This window comes from Balaenoptera acutorostrata, chromosome 3 (genome assembly GCF_949987535.1).
Source record: "Balaenoptera acutorostrata chromosome 3, mBalAcu1.1, whole genome shotgun sequence".
Taxonomy (NCBI): Eukaryota; Metazoa; Chordata; class Mammalia; order Artiodactyla; family Balaenopteridae; genus Balaenoptera; species Balaenoptera acutorostrata.
The window spans coordinates 86,363,481-86,385,426 of NC_080066.1; the positions used below are offsets into that span (position 1 = coordinate 86,363,481).

Sequence of the window (21,946 nt, forward strand, 5' to 3'; positions counted from 1 at the left end):
TTTTATGAGTTCATCAGTTTTTCATTAGAGTTCTGAAAATGCTTATTCATTCAGTTCAGCAGTACAGTCAGTTACCAGAAACCTGTACTTGTCAGAGTCTTTTCCATGAATTTCTTGAAGATGAAACCCTTTTATAGGAACATATTTGCAAAATCATCAGAGTACACCCAGAACTGTCTGTAAATGACAAAAGACTTAAAAATGACCACGGTTAAAGATTTGATGAAAGTTCATAATAATGCAGTTGACAAGAAAATTAGTTATTTCTGAGATATACATTTTAAAGTAATAACTAGGATTATTACTTATAACATTATACCAGAACATATAAGATTTTTAGAAGTTTCCTGTAATGTCTGAAACATTTATATTAACATATTTCCATACATATTTCCATACAAATACAAATATAAGATTTTTAGAAATTTCATGTAATGTCTGAAACATTTATATTAACATATTTCCATACAAATAACCCAATGAAAGTTTAGTATTAGTTGTTTTGTTTGTTTTTTTATACTGCAGGTTCTTATTAGGCATCAGTTTTATACACATCAGTGTATACATGTCAATCCCAATCGCCCAATTCAGCACACCACCATCCCCACCTCACCGCAGTTTTCCCCCCTTGGTGTCCATATGTCCATTCTCTACATCTGTGTCTCAACTTCTGCCCTGCAAACTGGCTCATCTGTACCATTTTTCTAGGTTCCACATACATGCATTAATATACGATATTTGTTATTCTCTTTCTGACTTACTTCACTCTGTATGACAGTCTCTAGATCCATCCACGTCTCAACAAATGACTCAATTTCGTTCCTTTTTATGGCTGAGTAATATTCCATTGTATATATGTACCACATCTTCTTTAGCCATTCGTCTGTTGATGGGCATTTAGGTTGCTTCCATGACCTGGCTATTGTAAATAGTGCTGCAATGAACATTCGGGTGCATGTGTCTTTTTGAATTACGGTTTTCTCTGGGTATATGCCCAGTAGTGGGATTGCTGGGTCATATGGTAATTCTATTTTTAGTTTTTTAAGGAACCTCCATATTGTTCTCCATAGTGGCTGTATCAATTTACATTCCCACCAACAGTGCAAGAGGGTTCCCTTTTCTCCACACCCTCTCCAGCATTTGTTGTTTGTAGATTTTCTGATGATGCCCATTCTAACAGGAGTGAGGTGATACCTCATTGTAGTTTTGATTTGCATTTCTCTAATAATTAGTGATGTTGAGCATCTTTTCATGTGCTTCGTGGCCGTCTGTATGTCTTCTTTGGAGAAATGTCTATTTAGGTCTTCTGCCCATTTTTGGATTGGGGTGTTTGTTTCTTTGATATTGAGCTGAATGAGCTGTTTATATATTTTGGAGATTAATCCTTTGTCTGTTGATTCATTTGCAAATATTTTCTCCCATTCTGAGGGTTGTCTTTTCGTCTTGTTTATGGTTTCCTTTGCTGTGCAAAAGCTTTGTAGTTTCATTAGGTCCCATTTGTTTATTTTTGTTTTTATTTCCATTACTCTAGGAGGTGGATCAAAAAAGATCTTGCTGTGATTTATGTCAAAGAGTGTTCTTCCTATGTTTTCCTCTAAGAGTTTTATAGTGTCCAGTCTTATATTTAGGTCTCTAATCCATTTTGAGTTTATTTTTATGTATGGTGTTAGGGAGTATTCTAATTTCATTCTTTTACATGTAGCTGTCCAGTTTTCCCAGCACCACTTATTGAAGAGACTGTCTTTTCTCCATTGTATATCTTTGCCTCCTTTGTCATAGATTAGTTGACCATAGGTGCGTGGGTTAATCTCTGGGCTTTCTATCTTATTCCATTGATCTACGTTTCTGTTTTTGTGCCAGTACCATATTGTCTTGATTACTGTAGCTTTGTAGTATAGTCTGAAGTCAGGGAGTCTGATTCCTCCAGCTCCATTTTTTTGCCTCAAGACTGCTTTGGCTATTCGGGGTCTTTTGTGTCTCCATACAAATTTTAAGATGATTTGTTCTAGCTCCGTAAAAAATGCCATTGGTAATTTGATAGGGATTGCATTGAATCTGTAGATTGCTTTGGGTAGTATACTCATTTTCACCATGTTGATTCTTCCAATCCAAGAACATGGTATATCTCTCCATCTGTTGGTATCATCTTTAATTTCTTTCATCAGTGTCTTATAGTTTTCTGCATACAGGTCTTTTGTCTCCCTAGGTAGGTTTATTCCTAGGTATTTTATTCTTTTTGTTGCAATGGTAAATGGGAGTGTTTCCATAATTTCTCTTTCAGATTTTTCATCATTAGTGTATAGGAATGCAAGAGATTTCTGTGCATTCATTTTGTAACCTGCAACTTTACCATATTCATTAATTAGCTCTAGCAGTTTTCTGGTGGCAGTTTTAGGATTCTCTATGTATAGTATCATGTCATCCGCAAACAGTGACAGTTTTACTTCTTCTTTTCCAATTTGTATTCCTTTAATTTCTTTTTCTTCTCTGATTGCCGTGGCTAGGACTTCCAGAACTATGTTGAATAATAGTGGTGAGAGTGGACATCCTTGTCTCGTTCCTGATCTTAGAGGAAATGCTTTCAGTTTTTCACCATTGAGAATGATGTTTGCTGTGGGTTTGTCATATATGGCCTTTATTATGTTGAGGTAGGTTCCCTCTATGCCCACTTTCTGGAGAGTTTTTATCAGAAATGGGTGTTGAATTTTGTCAAAAGCTTTTTCTGCATCTATTGAGATGATCATATGGTTTTTATTCTTCAATTTGTTAATATGGTGTATCACATTGATTGATTTGCGTATATTGAAGAATCCTTGCATCCCTGGGATAAATCCCACTTGATCGTGGTGTATGATCCTTTTAATGTGTTGTTGGATTCTGTTTGCTAGTATTTTGTTGAGGATTTTTGCATCTATATTCATCAGTGATATTGGTCTGTAATTTTCTTTTTTTGTAGTGTCTTTGTCTGGTTTTGGTGTCAGGGTGATGGTGGCCTCATAGAATGAGTTTGGGAGAGTTCCTTCCTCTGCAATTTTTTGGAAGAGTTTGAGAAGTATGGGTGTTAGCTCTTCTCTAAATGTTTGATAGAATTCACCTGTGAAGCCATCTGGTCCTGGACTTTTGTTTGTTGGAAGATTTTTAATCACAGTTTCAATTTCATTACTTGTGATTGGTCTGTTCATATTTTCTGTTTCTTCCTGATTCAGTCTTGGAAGGTTATACCTTTCTAAGAATTTGTCCATTTCTTCCAGGTTGTCCATTTTATTGGCATAAAGTTGCTTGTAGTAGTCTCTTAGGATGTTTTGTATTTCTGCGGTGTCTGTTGTAACTTCTCCTTTTTCATTTCTGATTTTATTGATTTGAGTCCTCTCCCTCTTTTTCTTGATGAGTCTGGCTAATGGCTTATCAATTTTGTTTATCTTCTCAAAGAACCAACTTTTAGTTTTATTGATCTTTGCTATTGTTTTCTTTGTTTCTATTTCATTTTTTTCTGCTCTGATCTTTATGATTTCTTTCCTTCTGCTAACTTTGGGTTTTGTTTGTTCTTCTTTCTCTAGTTTCTTTAGGTGTAAGGTTAGATTGTTTACTTGAGATTTTTCTTGTTTCTTTAGGTAGGCTTGTATAGCTATAAACTTCCCTCTTAGAACCGCTTTTGCTGCATCCCATAGGTTTTGGGTCGTCGTGTTTTCATTGTCATTTGTCTCTAGGTATTTTTTTATTTCCTGTTTGATTTCTTCAGTGATCTCTTGGTTATTTAGTAATGTATTGTTTAGCCTCCATGTGTTTGTCTTTTTTACGTTTTTTTCCCTGTAATTCATTTCTAATCTCATAGCGTTGTGGTCAGAAAAGATGCTTGATATGATTTCAATTTTCTTAAATTTACTGAGGCTTGATTTGTGACCCAAGATGTGATCTATCCTGGAGAATGTTCCGTGCGCACTTGAGAAGAACGTGTAATCTGCCGTTTTTGGATGGAATGTCCTATATATATCAATTAAATCTATCTGGTCTATTGTGTCATTTAAAGCTTCTGTTTCCTTATTTATTTTCATTTTGGATGATCTGTCCATTGGTGTAAGTGAGGTGTTAAAGTCCCCCACTATTATTGTGTTACTGTCAATTTCCTCTTTTAGAGCTGTTAACAGTTGCCTTATGTATTGAGGTGCTCCTATGTTGGGTGCATATATATTTATAATTGTTATATCTTCTTCTTGGATTGATCCCTGGATCATTATGTAGTGTCCTTCCTTGTCTCTTGTAACATTCTTTATTTTAAAGTCTATTTTATCTGATATGAGTATAGCTACTCCAGCTTTCTTTTGATTTCCATTTGCATGGAATATCTTTTTGCATCCCCTCACTTTCAGTCTGTATGTGTCCCTAGGTCTGAAGTGGGTCTCTTGTAGACAGCATATATATGGGTCTTGTTTTTGTATCCATTCAGCCAGTCTATGTCTTTTGGTTGGGGCATTTAATCCATTCACGTTTAAGGTAATTATCGATATGTATGTTCCTATGGCCATTTTCTTAATTGTTTTGGGTTTGTTTTTGTAGGTCCTTTTCTTCTCTTGTGTTTCCCACTTAGAGAAGTTCCTTTAGCATTTGTTGTAGCGCTGGTTTGGTGGTGCTGAATTCTCTTAGCTTTTGCTTGTCTGTAAAGGTTTTGATTTCTCCATCAAATCTAAATGAGATCCTTGCTGGGTAGAGTAATCTTGGTTGTAGGTTCTTCCCTTTCATCACTTTAAGTATATCATGCCACTCCCTTCTGGCTTGCAGAGTTTCTGCTGAGAAATCAGCTGTTAACCTTATGGGAGTTCCCTTGTATGTTATTTGTCGTTTTTCCCTTGCTGCTTTCAGTAATTTTTCTTTGTCTTTAATTTTTGCCACTTTGATTACTATGTGTCTCGGTGTGTTTCTCCTTGGGTTTATTCTGTATGGGACTCTCTGTGCTTCCTGGACTTGGGTGGCTATTTCCTTTCCCATGTTAGGGAAGTTTTCGACTATAATCTCTTCAAATATTTTCTCTGGTCCTTTCTCTCTCTCTTCTCCTTCTGGGACCCCTATAATGCGAATGTTGTTGCGTTTAATGTTGTCCCAGAGGTCTCTTAGGCTGTCTTCATTTCTTTTCATTCTTTTTTCTTTAGTCTCTTCCGCAGCAGTGAATTCCACCATTCTGTCTTCCAGGTCACTTATCCGTTCTTCTGCCTCAGTTATTCTGCTATTGATTCCTTCTAGTGTAGTTTTCATTTCAGTTATTGTATTGGTCATCTCTGTTTGTTTGTTCTTTAATTCTTCTAGGTCTTTGTTAATCATTTCTTGCATCTTCTCAATCTTTGCCTCCATTCTTATTCCGAGGTCCTGGATCATCTTCATTATCATTATTCTGAATTCTTTTTCTGGAAGGTTGCCTATCTCCACTTCATTTAGTTGTTTTTCTGGGGTTTTTTCTTGTTCCTTCATCTGGTACACAGCCCTCTGCCTTTTCATCTTCTCTGTCTTTCTGTAACTGTGGTTTTTGGTCCACAGGCTGCAGGATTGTAGTTTTTCTTGCTTCTGTTGTCTGCCCTCTGGTGGTTGAGGCTATCTAAGAGGCTTGATGGGAGGCTCTGGTGGTGGGTAGAGCTGACTGTTGCTGTGGCGGTCAGAGCTCAGTAAAACCTTAATCCCCTGGACTGTTGATGGGTGGGGCTGGGTTCCCTCCCTGTTGCGTTGTTTTGCCTGAGGCAACCTGACACTGGAGCCTACCCGTGCTCTTTGGTGGGGTTAATGGCAGACTCTGGGAGGGCTCACGCCAAGGAGAACTTCCCAGGACCTCTGCTGCCAGTGTCCTTATCCCCACGGTGAAACAGAGCCACCACTTGCCTCTGCAGGACACCCCCCAACACCAGCAGGTACGTCTGGTTCAGTCTCCCCCAGGGTCACTGCTCCTTCCCCTGGGTCCCGATGCACACATTACTTTGTGTGTGCCCTCCAAGAGTGGGGTCTCTGTTTCCCCAAGTCCTGTCACAGTCCTGCAATCAATTCCCACTAGACTTCAAAGTCTGATTCTCTAGGAATTCCTCCTCCCGTTGCCGGACCCCCAGGTTGGGAAGCCTGACGTGGGGCTCAAAACCTTCACTCCAGTGGGTGGACTTCTGTGGTATAAGTGTTCTCCAGTCTGTGAGTCACCCACCCAGCAGTTATGGGATTTGATTTTACTCTGATTGCGCCCCTCCTACCGTCTCACTGTGGCTTCTCCTCTGTCCTTGGACGTGGGGTATCCTCCTTGGTGAAGTCCAGGGTCTTCCTGTCAATGATTGTCCAGCAGCCAGTTGTGATTCTGGTGCTCTCGCAAGAGGGAGTGAGAGCACGTCCTTCTACTCCGCCATCTTGGTTCCAAAAACCCATCATTATATTTTGGAAGCACATAACTTGTCTGGTTTTACAGGTTCACAACTGGAGAGGAATCTTACCTCATGAAGAATCTTGCGTCTCACCCATATCAGATTTAGATGACATTTAGATGAGCTTTTGGACTTTTTAGAGTTGATGCTGGAATGAATTAAGACTTTTAGGGCTGTGGGATGGAATGAATGTAAATATTTTGCATGTGAGAAGGATATGAATTTTGGGAGCCAGGGGAGAAATGCTGTGGACTGAATTGTGTGCCTCTAAATTCTCATGTTGAAGCCCTAACTCCCAGTGTGATGGTATTTGGAGATTGATTGGGCCTTTGAGGATAATTAGGTTTAGATAAGGTTATCAGGGTGGGACCCTTACAATGGGATTATTGCCTTGCTCTCTTTCTCTCCCCGCCCCCCCGCCCCACCATGTGAGGACATAGTGAAAAGGTGGCCATCTACAAGCCAGGAAGAAAGCCCTTACCAGAACTGGACCATGCTGGCACCTTGAAACTTCTAGGCTCCAGGCTGTGAAAAATAAATTTCTGTTGTTTAAACCACCTAGTCTGTGGTACATGTCTAAGCCCAAGCTTAGACATGCTGGTTATGTCACATTCCTCCTTTAACTGTCAGATTCTTCACAATCAGAGCTGTCTCTGTGGATTCTGCATCCCATTGTCCAATTTTTAAGTCACTAATTGCTGTGTTATCTCCTTCCCAAAATACAACACCTAAACATACATCTCCTTAGAATCTCAAAATGATCCTGAGAGAAGTTTCAGGAAGATTACAATTTGTCCTAGACCAGATAGAAAGTCATGAAAAAGAGGACTAGAACCCAGAGTTTCTAGACATTTCTTTATACTTTTCCACTAAGTTTTTTTTTTTTTTTTGGATCAAAAATAGATCACAAGACTGATTGGATAAATTTGTGAATTTATTTTCATGAAAAAAGTTTTAAAGATAGAAGTCATATTTATAATATATTTAATAATTTGTCTTTGTTAAAAATTTACCTGAAATTGGATCTGTTTACAGAAATCTAGACCATAAAGTCTCCAGGTATGGACTCTTACCCCAAGATACTAAATTTTTTTTCAAAAATTTCATTGCCTTTAGGCCAGAATTTGCCAAATGTTACCATGTCCTATGGTCTTAAATCAACTCTGATTTACCTGCCTGGCCTTTTAGGCATTTGAGTTTATGAATTCTAGTGTAAATCATAAATTCTATAATAGTTAAATAGTAAGATTACTTAAGGAAAACAAGGGAGAAGGCTGGATCTAGGTAACATAGAATATAAGCCCCATGACGGAGAAGCTACCTGACTCATTCTCTGCTGTCTCCTCTAGCACCTCATAGTTTGCAGAGTATTGAATGAATCAGTGGTTACCTTGTCTCTTCCCTCCACCCTAGTACATCTTAGCCTGTTACATGCCCCCAGTTTCTCCAAGTGTAAGGAATGGTCCTGGGGATCTACTCTCCCCATGTCCCACAGACTCCTCTGATTCTCTATAAATCCCTGTTTGGTGCCCTAGCTTCCACTGAGCGACTAATTAAGTAATTAAGATTTCACTTCATCTCTGAGGGTCTGAGTCTAGTCAGTTTCAGTGCATGGTTTCCATAAACCTTGAATATTGGAAGTAGGAGTAGAAAGAACATAGATTGTCTTGATTATATAACTTATTAGTGAGGAAAGAGGCGTAGAAAATATAATAGTGAATAGTGAATCAGGAAGTTATTTAGACCTGACTTTGGAACATGTGTCATTCAGACGTATAACCCCAATTCTGCCTTTCCTGTAGAGGCTGCTTTCAACTCTTAATGTATTGCTATTGACTTAAAACTCAATCTGTGTAAAGAAAAAGATGTTTGTAAAGGAAAGGATATCTCCTACATTGCTATGATATAAGGGTAATGGGTAGATGACTATTACTCTTTGGCATTTAGCACTCAGTGATTATATTTTAACTTTTTATCTTCTGGTTTAGAAACAAAGATTTTTTTTTTAAATTGCTAGTTCTCATTTTAAATAAATTCTGTTTATTAGCAAAACTTGCCCCAAACCCCCAGCCCTCATATTCGGTATCTAAAGATAGAGGAGTACTTTAATTTGTAGATTTTATGAAGAAAGATTGCAGGGGGGTTAATTGGAGAGAGAGTTCATCATATTCACACATTGTCCCTTGAAACCAAAGGATTAAGTATATCTAATGGATAACAACACGAATAATGTGAACCAGGTTTAATTGACAGACTGTGGAGGTGGGTGGGGAAGCTGGGACCCAGTGATACAAATGCTGAAGAGTTTTGAGTGAACTTATGGGTGAAATGGGGGAACTGCTGGCCAATACATGAACGTTGGCTATACCAGCATACTGCAGGTACAGTGTGACTTTCACCTCTTAAGAAAACTCCTAGGAGAACCCCAGTAATGTCTGGAAACCTGATGAGTTTCACTGCTATTCATGATGAAGTCTATAACCATGTACTCTGCAGACCAACATCAGAGCATCACTTGGAAACTGGTTAGAAATGTATAGTCATGGGCTCCTCCTAAGGCCTGCTGGATCAGAATCTGATTTTAACAGAACATTAAATTCAAGAAGCACTGATCTATAATAAAGGGTAAGAAATTGTTGCCCAGATTACCCACCATAATCTCTAAGAAAAAAGAAGAACCATGCTTGACTAATCTGTTAAGGCTTTTAAAGGGAATTAAATATGTACATGGGTAAAAGTTAGCATTGTATTAGTCAGAGCTCCATCGTGACCAGGTGAAAATGGGCCAAGATACAGAGTCCTGGCAGACCCAAAGTATGGCGTGGATTCAGGGTAGGGGGTAGTATATTAGATAAATTTTTAGCTAAATAATTTTTATTTTCAAAAGGAATGTGTGAAGACTTAAATTTGGAAAGTAGATCCAATGCTGGTAGATACCTTTTGAAGGAGAAAGAAGAGTAGAAGGCAAACTAAACCTGTGAAACAAAGTCACAGAAGAATCGAACTGTGCTATTAGCTTGAACAGCAGTAGAAAGGCCTGTTTCCTAGGTTAATATTGGGCTGGTGAGTCAGCATCAGGAGGCCGTTTGAACAGAGGCCAGGAATACAAATGCCCATGCTTGGGACTACCAAGAGACTGGAGTATAAAGCATAGATATAGCCTCAAGAGATAGGGACGTGAAGGTCAGTGCAAGACTGACTCAGTGTAAGTACACTGATGAAATACAGCTCCTTATATATATCCCATTGTTTAAGGTCTGATTGGTCTGGGAAAATGAGGAAATAGGACACTTGCAAGGATGTGAGTATAGTGTACTCCATTACAGTTGAGGTGTTTTTAGACTTTGAGTAATCATTTGGCACTTATCATACCAAAAATTATTTAGGAGAAAAATGATCAAAAGAATAGGCAACTCTGACATTAAGATAGCCTTAAACATTGATTTAAAAAGAAGATGACATGGAATAAGACTGAAGTCAAGTGATCTGGGTAAAGTAAATTTGGAAATGTTCACAAACAACAGGCATCCGATGAAGTTTTATGGGAGGTAAATTTGAATCAGAAAAACAGGAAGTACTACTTCACACTGTGGGCTGGTAAACTTGCTTCCCTTGCGTGTGAGGATCAAGCAAGATGCAGAATATAAAGACACGGGTGTGAGATTCATGATTTGATGGCCATGAAGAACACTTGATTCCACCGCCAGTGGTTGTCGGAACTGCCATTAAGAGGCAGGATTTGGGGTGAGCAGTAAGGAGCACTTGTCATAGGGAAAGGAATTCCGTGAAACTCTAGAGTCCTAGAAGTGGGGGTACTTGGAAGAATATAAGGAAAGGAGTTAGAGTTTGGGATGTTTAGGGTGTGGGAGGAACTAATTGGGTATTAGAGGAATTTGAGTGGTGGTAGGAGACCCATGCCCAGAATCACAGCAGAGAGGGAGTTAACAGCTAATGCAGAGATATATATGACCAGTATTAAAACTGGAGGGTGATGATTGGGTACTAAGGGGTGCTGGCGGATCTAGCTGCATAAGGGAACTTGAAGTGATAGCAGAGCTGAAAGACCACTGGTCTGGGTTTTAGAGAGCTCAATTCTAATCTGGCCCCTGAGACTTAATTTTGATCATTTTGGACCTGTTTGAGCTATGAAATGAAGGGGGACTAGATTATGTTATCCCTAAATCCCTTCAAGCTCTTGATACTAAGCTTTTTACTAAGAGAATATTTTCATTATTGGTTGAAAATATAAACAGATATTTTTTAAGGGTTGAGTAAAGTCATAGAAGGCCAGACCACAGTTGATTACAGAGGAAAATTCAGATGTCTTGAAACATGTTTCTAACTTGAAAAATGTAAAGGAAGATATCCTGTCCTTCCACCATAGGGTCTTTGTCAGATGATCTAATACTAACACAGGTAGACCACAAGTCTCACCTGATTTGGTACTTGTAATGTTTGAAGGGACACTGAGCTTCAGGCCTCTGTGCTTCCCAATCTAACTGGCCCACAGTGATGTGGTTTCTACTACAGTTGGCCCTTGAACAACATGGGTTTAAACTGCGCGGGTCCACTTATACTTGGATTTTTTTCAATACATACACTTTGTTTATGATCTACAGTTTGTTGAATTTGTGTGGAATCAAATCTATGGGATTTGAGCATACCTGGATTTTGTTATCTGTCCTGGAACCAGTCTCCCTCAGATCCCGAGGAGTGACTGTGCTCTTGTTCCCGCATAGCTTTTGCTGCTCAAGGTTGGGCCCATAGAGCAGCAGCATCAGGATCACCTGGGAGCTTGTTAGACATGCAGAATCCCACATTCCACCCAGGCCAACTGAATCAAAATCTCCATTTTAATATGATCACTAAGTGATTTGTATGCACGTTAAATCTTGAGAAACACTGCTCCTATAGCTATGGTACTCAAACCTTAACAAGCATCAAAATCTCCATAAGGCCTTGTTAAAAATAAACTTCTCAGAGTTTCTGATTCAGTAGGTCTGGAATAGGGTCCAAGAATTTGCATTTCCAACACCCTAAGAACTACTAAAGCTTTTACTAGAGACTGACTTAAATCACATTCTGTTTGTGATTATCTTTTTCAGGTTTCTTTTTAATCTTCCCAGTAAGACTATAATTTCTTGTTTAGTGTTTCTTGGTGGGGGCAGCTTTATTGAGATATAGTTCATATACCATAAAATTCACCCATTTAAAGTGTACAATTCAGTGGCTTTTAGTATATTTACAGATATGTACAACCGTTACTATAGTCAATTTTAAAACATCTACATCACCTCAAAAAGAAACCAAATAGGTAGAGCACAGAGGATTTTTAGGGCAATAAAACTACTTCATATTCCATATGATACTGTAATGGTGGATACATGTCATTACATATTTGTCAAAACCTATAGAATGTAAAACACCAGGAGAGACCCTAAATGTAAACTGTGGACTTTGGGTGGTAATGAATTGTCAGTGTAGGTTCATAGATGGTAACAAATGTTAATAATGGAGGTTGGAGGGAGGCTATGCGTGTTTGTGGTAAGGGAATATGTAGGAACACTGTACTTCATGCTCAGTTTTGCTGTGACCCAAAAGGTGATCTAAAACATAAAGTCCATTTTAAAAAAAGAAAGAAAGAAACCTCATATTCTGTAGCTATCACCCCCATCCCCACATCCTACCAAACCCTAAGCAACCACTAATCATCTTGTATTTCTTCTGCATGGTGCCAGTACTTGGCAAGGTGCTAGATGTATTATTAATAATAATAGTTACCATTTATTAAGAGCTTAATATGGGTAAACATTTGCATCATCTAACTTAATCATCATGACAGCTCTGTGAGGTCTGGACATTTTTTGTCATCTCGAAGCTGAGGAGGGAATCCCCTGGAGGTCCAGTGGTTAGGACTCTGTGCTTTCACTGCCAGGGCCCAAGTTTAATCCCTGGTTGGGGAACTAAGATCCTGCAAGCCTCGAGGCGGGGTCAAAAACAAAAAAACAAAAAAAAAAATAAGATGTTGACGTTTAAACAGTTTAAATGACTTGTAACATAGCCAATAAATGGTGAAACTGCCATTCTGTCCCAGGTCTCTAGTTCCAGAACATATGATATCTATTGTTGATAAACTGAATTTTCAAAGCTATATAATCTCTATGAGAAATTTTACTAAGATATTAAAATGTAGTGGAAATGCTTAAGTTATTTGGCTTTGTTAGCTTGCTCATGAAATTTGCTGCATGTTCCACATCCAATACAAACTATTCTACAATTATGTATGGTTATACTTTCCTCTCTCATAGTAATCTTCCACTAAAATTTGTGTTTTGCCTTAGTAATTCCCATATCAATGAATTTTGCTTATATCAATGATAAATTTTCTACCACTGTGGAAAAGACTGTAATCTGTCTATAGCAATAAATGTTACTCATAGTTGGATATCTTTGTACTTCCTTGTACTTTTAAGCTTTTTAAAAAATCCGTTAGCTTTTGTAATTATAAAAGTAACACTGACTATTATACAGTTGTGTAAAAGGAGATAGTGTATATGTATCAATATGGAAAATCTAACGTATAAAATTTAAATTTTAGGGCTTAAAGACTTAAATATAAGACATGACACCATAATACTCTTACAAGAGAACGTAGGCAAAACATTCTCTGACATAAATCATACCAGTGTTTTCTTTGGTCAGTCTCCCAGCGCAATAGAAATAAAAGCAAAAATAAACAAATGGGACCTAATCAAACTTACAAGCTTTTGTACAGCAAAGGAAATCATAAACAAAATGAAAAGACAAACCTACAGACTGGGAGAAAGTATTTGCAAATGAGGCAACCCACAAGGGCTTAATTTCCAAAATATTCAAACAGCTCATACAAGTCAACAACAAAAAAACAACTCAATTGAAAAATGGGCAAATGAGCTAAATAGACATTTCTCCAAAAAGACATACAGATGGCCAACAGGCACATGAAAAGATGTTCAACATCGCTAATTATTAGAGGAATGCAAATCAAAACTATAATGAGGTACCACCTCACACCAGTCAGAATGGCCAGCATTAAAAAGACTACAAATAACAAATACTGGAGAGGGTGTGGAGAAAAGGAAAACCTCCTACACTGTTGGTGGGAATGTAAATTGATGCAGCCACTATGGAAAACAGTATGGAGGTTCCTCAAAAAGCTAAAAATAGAGTTGCCATATGATCCTGCAATCCCACTTCTGGGTGTATATCCAGAGAAAACTATAATGCAAGAAGTTACATGCACCCCAGTGTTCATAGTAGCACTATTTACAGTAGCAGAGACATAGAAGCAGCCTAAATGTCCATCAACAGATGAATGGATAAAGAAGATGTGGTACACATATACAATGGAATACTACTCAGCCATAAAAAAGAATGAAATAATGCCATTTGCAGCAACATGGACGGACCTAGAGATTATCATACTAAGTGAAGTAAGTCAGAAAGAGACAAATACCATATGATATCACTTATATGTGGAATCTAAAATATGACATGAACTTATCTATGAAACAGAAACAGACTCACAGACATAGAGAACAGACTTGTGGTTGCCAAGGGGGAGGGACGTGGGGGAGGGAAGGATTGGGAGTTTGGGATTAGCAGATGCAAACTATTATATATAGGATGGACTACAAGGTCCTATTGTATAGCACAGGGAACTATATTCAATATCCTGTAATAAACCATAATGGAAAAGAATATATATATGACCGAATCACTTTGCTATACAGTAGAAACTAACATTGTAAATCGATTATACTTCAAAGAAATAAACTTTAAAAAATAAAATTTTAGAAAAGCTACACAGTAGTATATATAGTATGATCCCATATGTGTAAGACAGACAACAATGTATATGTTTGAGATCTATCTGTCTGTCTGTCTATCTATCTATCTATCTGTCGGGTTGGCCAAAAGGTTCATTCGGTTTTTCCATAAGATGCCTCTGGTAGGACTTAGTTGTCTTTAACTTCATTCAAAACAATTTTGTTAGATTGTAATGTGACAGCTGTCATATCAGCATGCATTAAAAAAAAAACCAAAATTGGTGAATTTTTGTGTAGCCATTATTAAATTGAAGATGGAAGAAAAAAGCAACGTTTTCGGCATATTATGCTTTATTATTTCAAGAAAGGTAAAAATGCAACTGAAACGCAAAAAGAGAGTTGTGCAGTGTATGGAGAAGGTTCTGTGACTGATCGAACATGTCAAAAGTGGTTTGCAAAGTTTCATGCTGGAGATTTCTCACTGGATGATGCTCCATGGTCGGGTAGACCAGTTGAAGTTGATAGCGATCAAACCGAGACATTAATTGAGAACAATCAACGTTATACCGTGCAGGAGATAGCCCACATACTCAAAATATCCAAGTCAAACGTTGAAAATCATTGGCAATAGCTTGGTTATGTTAATCACTTTGGGTTCCACATAAGTTAAGTGAGAAAAACCTCCTTGACCATATTTCCGCACGCGATTCTCTACTGAAATGTAATAAAGTTTCTATTTTTAAAACAAATTGTAATGGGTGATGAAAAGTGAATGCTGTACAATAATGTGGTATAGATGAGATAGTGGGGCAAGTGAAATGAACCACCACCAACCACACCAAAGGCCGGTCTTCAACCAAAGAAGGTGATGTTGTGTATATGGTGGGATTGGAAAGGAGTCCTCTATGATGAGCTCCTTCCAGAAAACCAAACGATTAATCCCAACAAGTACTTCTCCCAATTAGACCAACTGAAAGCAGCACTTGATGAAAAGTGTCTGGAATCAGTCAAGAGAAAATGCATAATCTTCCATCAGGGTAATGCAAGACCTCATGTTTCTTTGATGACCAGGCAAAAATTGTACAGCTTGGCTGGGAAGTTCTGATTCATCTGTCATATTCACCAGACATTGCACCTGTGGATTTCCATTTATTTTGGTCTTTACAAAATTCTCTTAATGGAAAACATTTCCATTCCCTGGAAGACTGTAAAAGGCACCTGGAACAGTTCTTTGCTCAAAAATAGAAAAAATTTTGGGAAGAGGGAATTATGAAGTTCCCTGAAAAATGTCAGAAGGTAGTGGAACAAAAGGGTGAATACGTTGTTCAATGAAGTTCTTGGTGAAAATGAAAAATGTGTCTTTTATTTTTACTTAAAAACTGAAGGAACTTTTTGGCCAACCCAATATCTATCTATCTTAAATATTCATAGATAGTATGTGGAAAGATATAAAAGAAGCCCCTAAGGGGTGACTGTGAGAACCAGGATGAGAGGAGAGGGACTTCATACCTTTTTTGTTTTGATTGTTTTTTCCTTTTTAAATTTTCTCCTTCCAATCTTTTTGCACCCTCATCTTTGCTTTTGTTTTCCTCTCCTTTTTTTTAATAGCCTGGTCTCTCTCCACATCATTCTTTAAGTTCACACAACAGTACAAATACATATAGGGAGCTCTGAGGGGGGGGTCATTTTTATAAAAATAGAAAACACTATAAATATCTTTCTGGAACTTGCTTTTCTCACCATGGACATCTATTTCTACAGGTAGATCTAGTTATTTCTTTTTTTTTTTAATTTTTTAATTTTTTAATATATTTATTCATTTATTTATTTTTGGCTGTGTTGGGTCTTCATTGCTGCACACTGGCTTTCTCTAGTTGCGGTGAGTGGGGCTACTTTTTGTTGCGGTGCGTGGGCTTCTCATTGCGGTGACTTCTCTTTGCTGTGGAGCATGGACTCTAGGTGCTCAGGCTTCAGTAGTTGTGGCATGCGGGCTCTAGAGCTCAGGCTCAGCAGTTCTGGCGCACGGGCTTAGTTGCTCCGCGGCATGTGGGATATTCCCAGACCAGGGCTCGGACCTGTGTCCCCTGCATTGGCAGGCAGACTCTTAACCACTGTGCCACCTGGGAAGTCCTCTAGTTCTTTCTTTTTAATAGCTGTGTACTATGCATACCATAATGTAATGGATTCTTATCTGTGGAAGATGTTTTTTGTTTTTGCTATAGCATATTGCAGTGAATATCCTTGTACATTTATCTTTGTATAATCTTTGTGCATTATGTAATACATCTGTAGGATATGAATCAGAGAATTATAAGTATTAAAAAAGTTTGATTGATATTGCCAATTGTCTATTGTAAATGTTATACCACTTCAGCAGTGTACATTGTTAAAACCCAAATCCTAATTTAAATACAGGTCTCTCTAAAAGGAGCTTAATAGAATGACTGGTTCCAATCTATGGCAGGTAAAGGATAAAGTCAGCCTAAAACAAGGAAGTCCTCAAAGACTAATGGGGTCTTGCCAAAAGGATACAAAGAGCAAGGTGGAAGAGGCTCTATTGGCCAAATTTGGGATAATTTGAACATCAAACGAATAATTGTAATTGCACTACATTGAATTTAAAAAAATCAATCTCTAGTGATAGTAAGCAAAAGGTGGTAGAGAGAGAGAGTAAAGCTCTTTTTTTTTTTAGAAAAGAAGAGTACAAGGGCTTCCGTGGTGGTGCAGTGGTTAAGAATCCGCCTGCCAATGCAGGGGCACGGGTTTGAGCCCTGGTCCGGGATGATCCCACATGCTGCAGAGCAACTAAGCCCGTGCTCCACAACTACTGAGCCTGTACTCTAGGGCCTGCGTGCCACAACTACTGAGCCTGCGAGCCACAACTACTGAGGACACGTGCCACAACTACTGAGCCTGTGCTCTAGAGCCCGTGTGCCACAACTCCTGAAGCCTACGTGCCTAGAGCCCGTGCTCCGCAACAAGAGAAGCCACTGCAATGAGAAGCCCGCGCACCGCAACGAAGAGTAGCCCCCGCTTGCCGCAACTAGAGAAAGCCCGTGCACAGCAATGAGGACCCCAACGCAGCCAAAAATAAATAAATAAAATAAATAAATTTATTAAAAAAAAAATGAAGAGTACAAGCTAATAAATGTAGAGGATTGACATTCACCATTTCACAACCCCAAACATAATATGTAAAATTAAATCAGGTATGGAGGCTAAAACACTAGGTGAGAAGTTGCTGAACTGTTCACATTGTGCTACAGATTACTTACTAATCACAAGGGGAAAAAAATATTTAACTTTACACTGGAGAAACCCTGCAGTTACTATGTTAACCAAATAATCAAACTCAACATTGCTAATGGCGGGACATTCTGATATCATGCGCCATTTTGTTGGGTGCAATAAGAAGTACCCATTTTGTTGGGTGCAATAAGAAGTACCCAATTCACTTACATAGTATTCTTTAAAAAATGTTTAACCTAAGTCTAATCAACCCTTATGATTATCTGTAGAATTACCAGCAACAGTTAGAACTGTAGATGATGTTAGTGTGACCTTACGTAGGTTGTTAGTTAACTACTCTGAGTCTCAGAGCCATCATTTATAAAACAGTGACACTGAATCAAGTAAATGTATGACAATAACCTAAATATACTTTGTTGAATTTGTGTAGTTTGTTTACAACCTAAAAATAGTTTGTGTACAGTAAGAATTTAACATATCAGTTTACCTCTCTTGTCAGAATCCATTCATAGCCACCAAGTATATAACTGAATGAAAACTACATTTCTTTTTTCCAGAAGTAGTTTCCTTATGTAATTACTTTATGTAAATATCTGATGGCATGTTTCAAGAATTCCCTATACTTGCTTAGATCCATAAGCTAATAAAGTCCCAAGTATGCTAGAAAGTTTTCGAATCTCGAATGTTCAAGGGAGATTTCTTGTAGGAGAGCATGGATTAGAGCATTTCTGTACTTCTTAGACATTTAGATTGACTTCTATGTAATAAACAATTTTATAGATCAAAAATGGTCAAATATCAGCAGTTTCCTGTAGCTCGATCTAATGCATGCTTTAGTGGCAGAGGCTTAGTAGAACAACATCTTTATCTGCCAAACAATCATTTTTCTCCCTTATGTTGTAGAGTAAGATTTTCTCAAAGGAGGAGAGAGGAAGGATCTGGACTGATCCAAGTTTGAAGGGAATTGGGATGTGGAGTGGTATTCTAGTTATCTTAGGCTGTTTCTTCATATCATAGGCTCCACTCCCACTCCCCACCCCCATGTACAATGGATATTCTTTTTAGTCACTTCTTACCTCTTGTCTCTCTTTTCTAGGTAGTGAGAAATGAGGCAAAAGGAAAGAACATTTTTCTATATCTTCTTTTTCCACTCTAAACTCTAGACTGGTCTTTTGGAATAGTCAGTTGCAGGGTCTTGAAAACTTGAGATTTCCAGTTTCTCTGGTTCTCTTCCAAAGATAGCACTTAGAAATAATGATACCTTTTTTTTTTTGCTCTAGTTACTCGTAGAATATGGAAGGTAATATAGGTTGAGGGACTTCAAGTGCATTTTCTTTTATAGAATATGAACAATGGAATAATAACTCATAAGAGATTGGGAAATAAAGTTTCAGACTGTAAAGGGAGTATTGAACTTATAAAATCATAACAAGATTCCTCCCTGGGATATGGCCCTTATAACAAGGGCCTGTAAGAAAGTGACTTACCTTCCTTAAAGAATGTGTTCTGGGCAACCATGTACAGTTTTACCATTTCCTCAAACAAGAAGAAATCAATTTATTGGAGGACCTTCCTCCTTAAGGAAATGTGGTCAAACCTGTATATAAATAGCTTTATTAAAATCCTTAGTTCTTGGCAAGCCGAATTATTGCCACCGTGAAAATTATTGTTTGTGTCCTAGACAGCTGCTCAGGAAGCAATCCTGCATGCATCTGGAAATGACATGCCTTCACCATCTAAGGACTACTGCATGCTATATAACCCTCATTGGACAGCTCTTCCAAGTACCCTAGAAAATGCAGTAAGTAAATCACAGCTTCTATTTATTTATAAACATAAAAATATTGAATGGTAAGAATGAGTATTATGTTTTAGCATGTAAACTAGTTATATTATGATTAATAAATATTTATTGCTTTTGCTTAAGTATTTCTCTCTGTGAGAAAAGCAAGTTAGAGAATTTAAAAATACTTGCCTCAAAGCCTGATTGTCATCAAATATTTCTAATTTAAAAGAACCTTGGGACTTCCCTGGTGGCACAGTGGTTAAGAATCCACCTGCCAATGCAGAGGACACGGGTTCGAGCCCTGGTCTGGGAAGATCCTGCATGCCACGGAGCACCTAAGCCTGTGCTCCACAACTACTGAGCCTGCGCTCTAGAGCCCGCGAGCCACGCGAGCCACAACTACTGAGCCCACGTGCCACAACTACTGAAGCCCGTGTGACTAGAGCCCGTGCTCCGCAACAAGAGAAGCCACCATAATGAGAAGCCCACGCACCGCAATGAAGAGTAGCCCCCGCTCACCACAACTAGAGAAAGCCCGCTTGCAGCAATGAAGACCCAACGCAGCCAAAAATAAATAAATAAATAAAATTAAAAAAAAAAAAAGAACCTTGTATTAAACCAATGTTGACACTTTGCCATTGAATGCTTTTAGGGGGAAATATGATATTTATAATATTAAAGACATTTCTTCTTTCCAGACTTCCATTAGTTTGATGAATCTGACTACCACACCACTGTGCAACCTTTCTGATATTCCTCCTGATGGAATAAAGAACAAAGCAGTTGTGGTACAGTGGGGAACCTGCCATTTTCTTGAAAAAGCCAGAATTGCACAAACAGGAGGTGCTGAAGCATTGTTGGTTGCCAATAACAGTGTCCTTGTAAGTTATAAAACTATAATAACTTCTTTTGAGTTCATGATATCAAATTTCACAGGAATGGAACTATCTTCTTTGTGTGTGGTGTAGGGGCTGAGTTTTGAATAATCTGATGGTAGGATTCTTTTTAAATAAACATTCTGGTTATGATAGGTGTTTAATTGGAAAATTTTGTTTCTTTTCCATTCCTAAAGTAGACAAGACTATGTTAGGAATGTGTGTGTGTGTATGTGTGTGTAAAGTATCAGTTTAAGTTTATGCTAAAAGGATTCCAGTTTGAGAACTCTTACTATAACATTAAGAACACATGAAACTTCGTTTTATAACTTTAAAAAGATGTAATGTTTGTATTTAATGAATAACTTGTATTTTATTCTGTAAATACACTAGTAGTTCATAAGTCTTCACAGTATGTTTTTTTCTTTTAGTTTCCTCCCTCAGGGAACAAATCTGAATTTCATGATGTGAAAATACTGATTGCATTTATAAACCACAAAGACTTTAAAGATATGAAGCAGGTAAATTAGTAATTATATATTAGATAAAGTTTATAAATAGTACAACTTTTTACTTTTAACCATGATATTTAATTTAAATTATTATATATGTTCCATTTGCTAACAAGAAGTTATAAAGGCCTATCAAGTTTTTATTTGGAAAGTATTCACCCCCCCATTGAGCACAAGATGTTTCAGAGTCCTGACTTTAGAAGGGATATTTCTTTACTTTGACCTCTTTAAAAATCTTTGTGTTGTATCATTTAACTTTAAATCCTTGAACAAAATGTGATTGTGTAGAACATTGCACTTTCAAGAGTTAATAAACCAAAGCATAGCCTCATAATTTTGACAAGAGACTATATATCATGTTGTCAAAACAGTTCTATTATTCTTGGCTATCTTATGTATAGTGTCCATTCCAGAATGAAATTGGAATATTGCTGCCATATGCTATAGTAAAAAGAAAACTAATTCCAGTGTATTAACTGTTATTTTGCCTTTCAGACTCTCGGAGATAACATTACTGTGAAAATGTATTCTCCATCGTGGCCTAACTTTGACTATACTATGGTGGTTATTTTTGTAATTGCTGTGTTCACTGTGGCATTAGGAGGATACTGGAGTGGGCTAATTGAATTGTAAGCTTAATTAAACTTCATTGTTTTTAAGATAAATGGTTAAAAATTGTTTGTTAATCATTTTATCATGTAACAACACTTAAAGTTCTGCTTGTTCTTAGAATATAGTGCTGACGATTAGATTGCAGGTTTGTCCTCATACAGGTCTTTAACTTTTCACTGAGAAGAAGGGAGTCATAGGTTCCTCTTGTTCTTCTGCTGGCAAGGAAACATTGAAATTTCACCAAAGACTCTTAAATTAAAATGTTTAATTACCTCTCCCAGAAAAGGTGGAGATAGTTAACATTTTAATGTGCCTATTTATTTAGACTGGAAGAAAATAAACAGGGAAGGTGGGACGTTTTTCAGCTCCTCCTGAGTTGAGTCATTACAATGTGACCTCATCATTCTATTTAATGCTTTAGGAATTCTAAGGATATTAATTAAACATGTCCATATTTTAATTTAAATACAGAAATGCCAAATGTATGTGAAATTTAGATTTCTCTATTTAATAACAACCTAGGCCCAGTCTTCTTACAGTTACGTACCTTTGGCTATAGACTAAAACAAGCAATGTAGTTTATTTTTTTAAAGATTTATTTATTATTTATTTATTTAATTTATTTTTGGCTGCATCGGGTCTTAGTTGTGGCACGCAGGATCTTCGTTGAGCCATGCGGGATCTCTTGTTGGGGCACAGGCTTCTCTCTAGTTGTGGCGCA

The 21,946-nt window shown here is 37.6% G+C and overlaps 1 protein-coding gene across 3 annotated transcripts in view; it reads left to right on the forward strand.

Annotated features, from left to right (window-relative positions):
* Positions 1-21,946, forward strand: part of SPPL2A (signal peptide peptidase like 2A) — a 60,113-nt gene that overhangs the window by 6,922 nt on the left and 31,245 nt on the right. Inside the window, exons 2-6 of one of the 3 annotated variants that reach the window (XM_057543367.1) lie at positions 16,884-17,400; positions 19,122-19,241; positions 19,925-20,107; positions 20,533-20,622; positions 21,109-21,242. In XM_057543367.1, coding sequence (XP_057399350.1) covers positions 19,164-19,241; positions 19,925-20,107; positions 20,533-20,622; positions 21,109-21,242 — 485 coding nt within the window. In that variant the 5' untranslated portion in view covers positions 16,884-17,400; positions 19,122-19,163. The remainder of the gene's footprint in view (positions 1-16,883; positions 17,401-19,121; positions 19,242-19,924; positions 20,108-20,532; positions 20,623-21,108; positions 21,243-21,946) is intronic. The other 2 variants (XM_057543366.1, XM_057543369.1) reach the window with 2 other exon arrangements.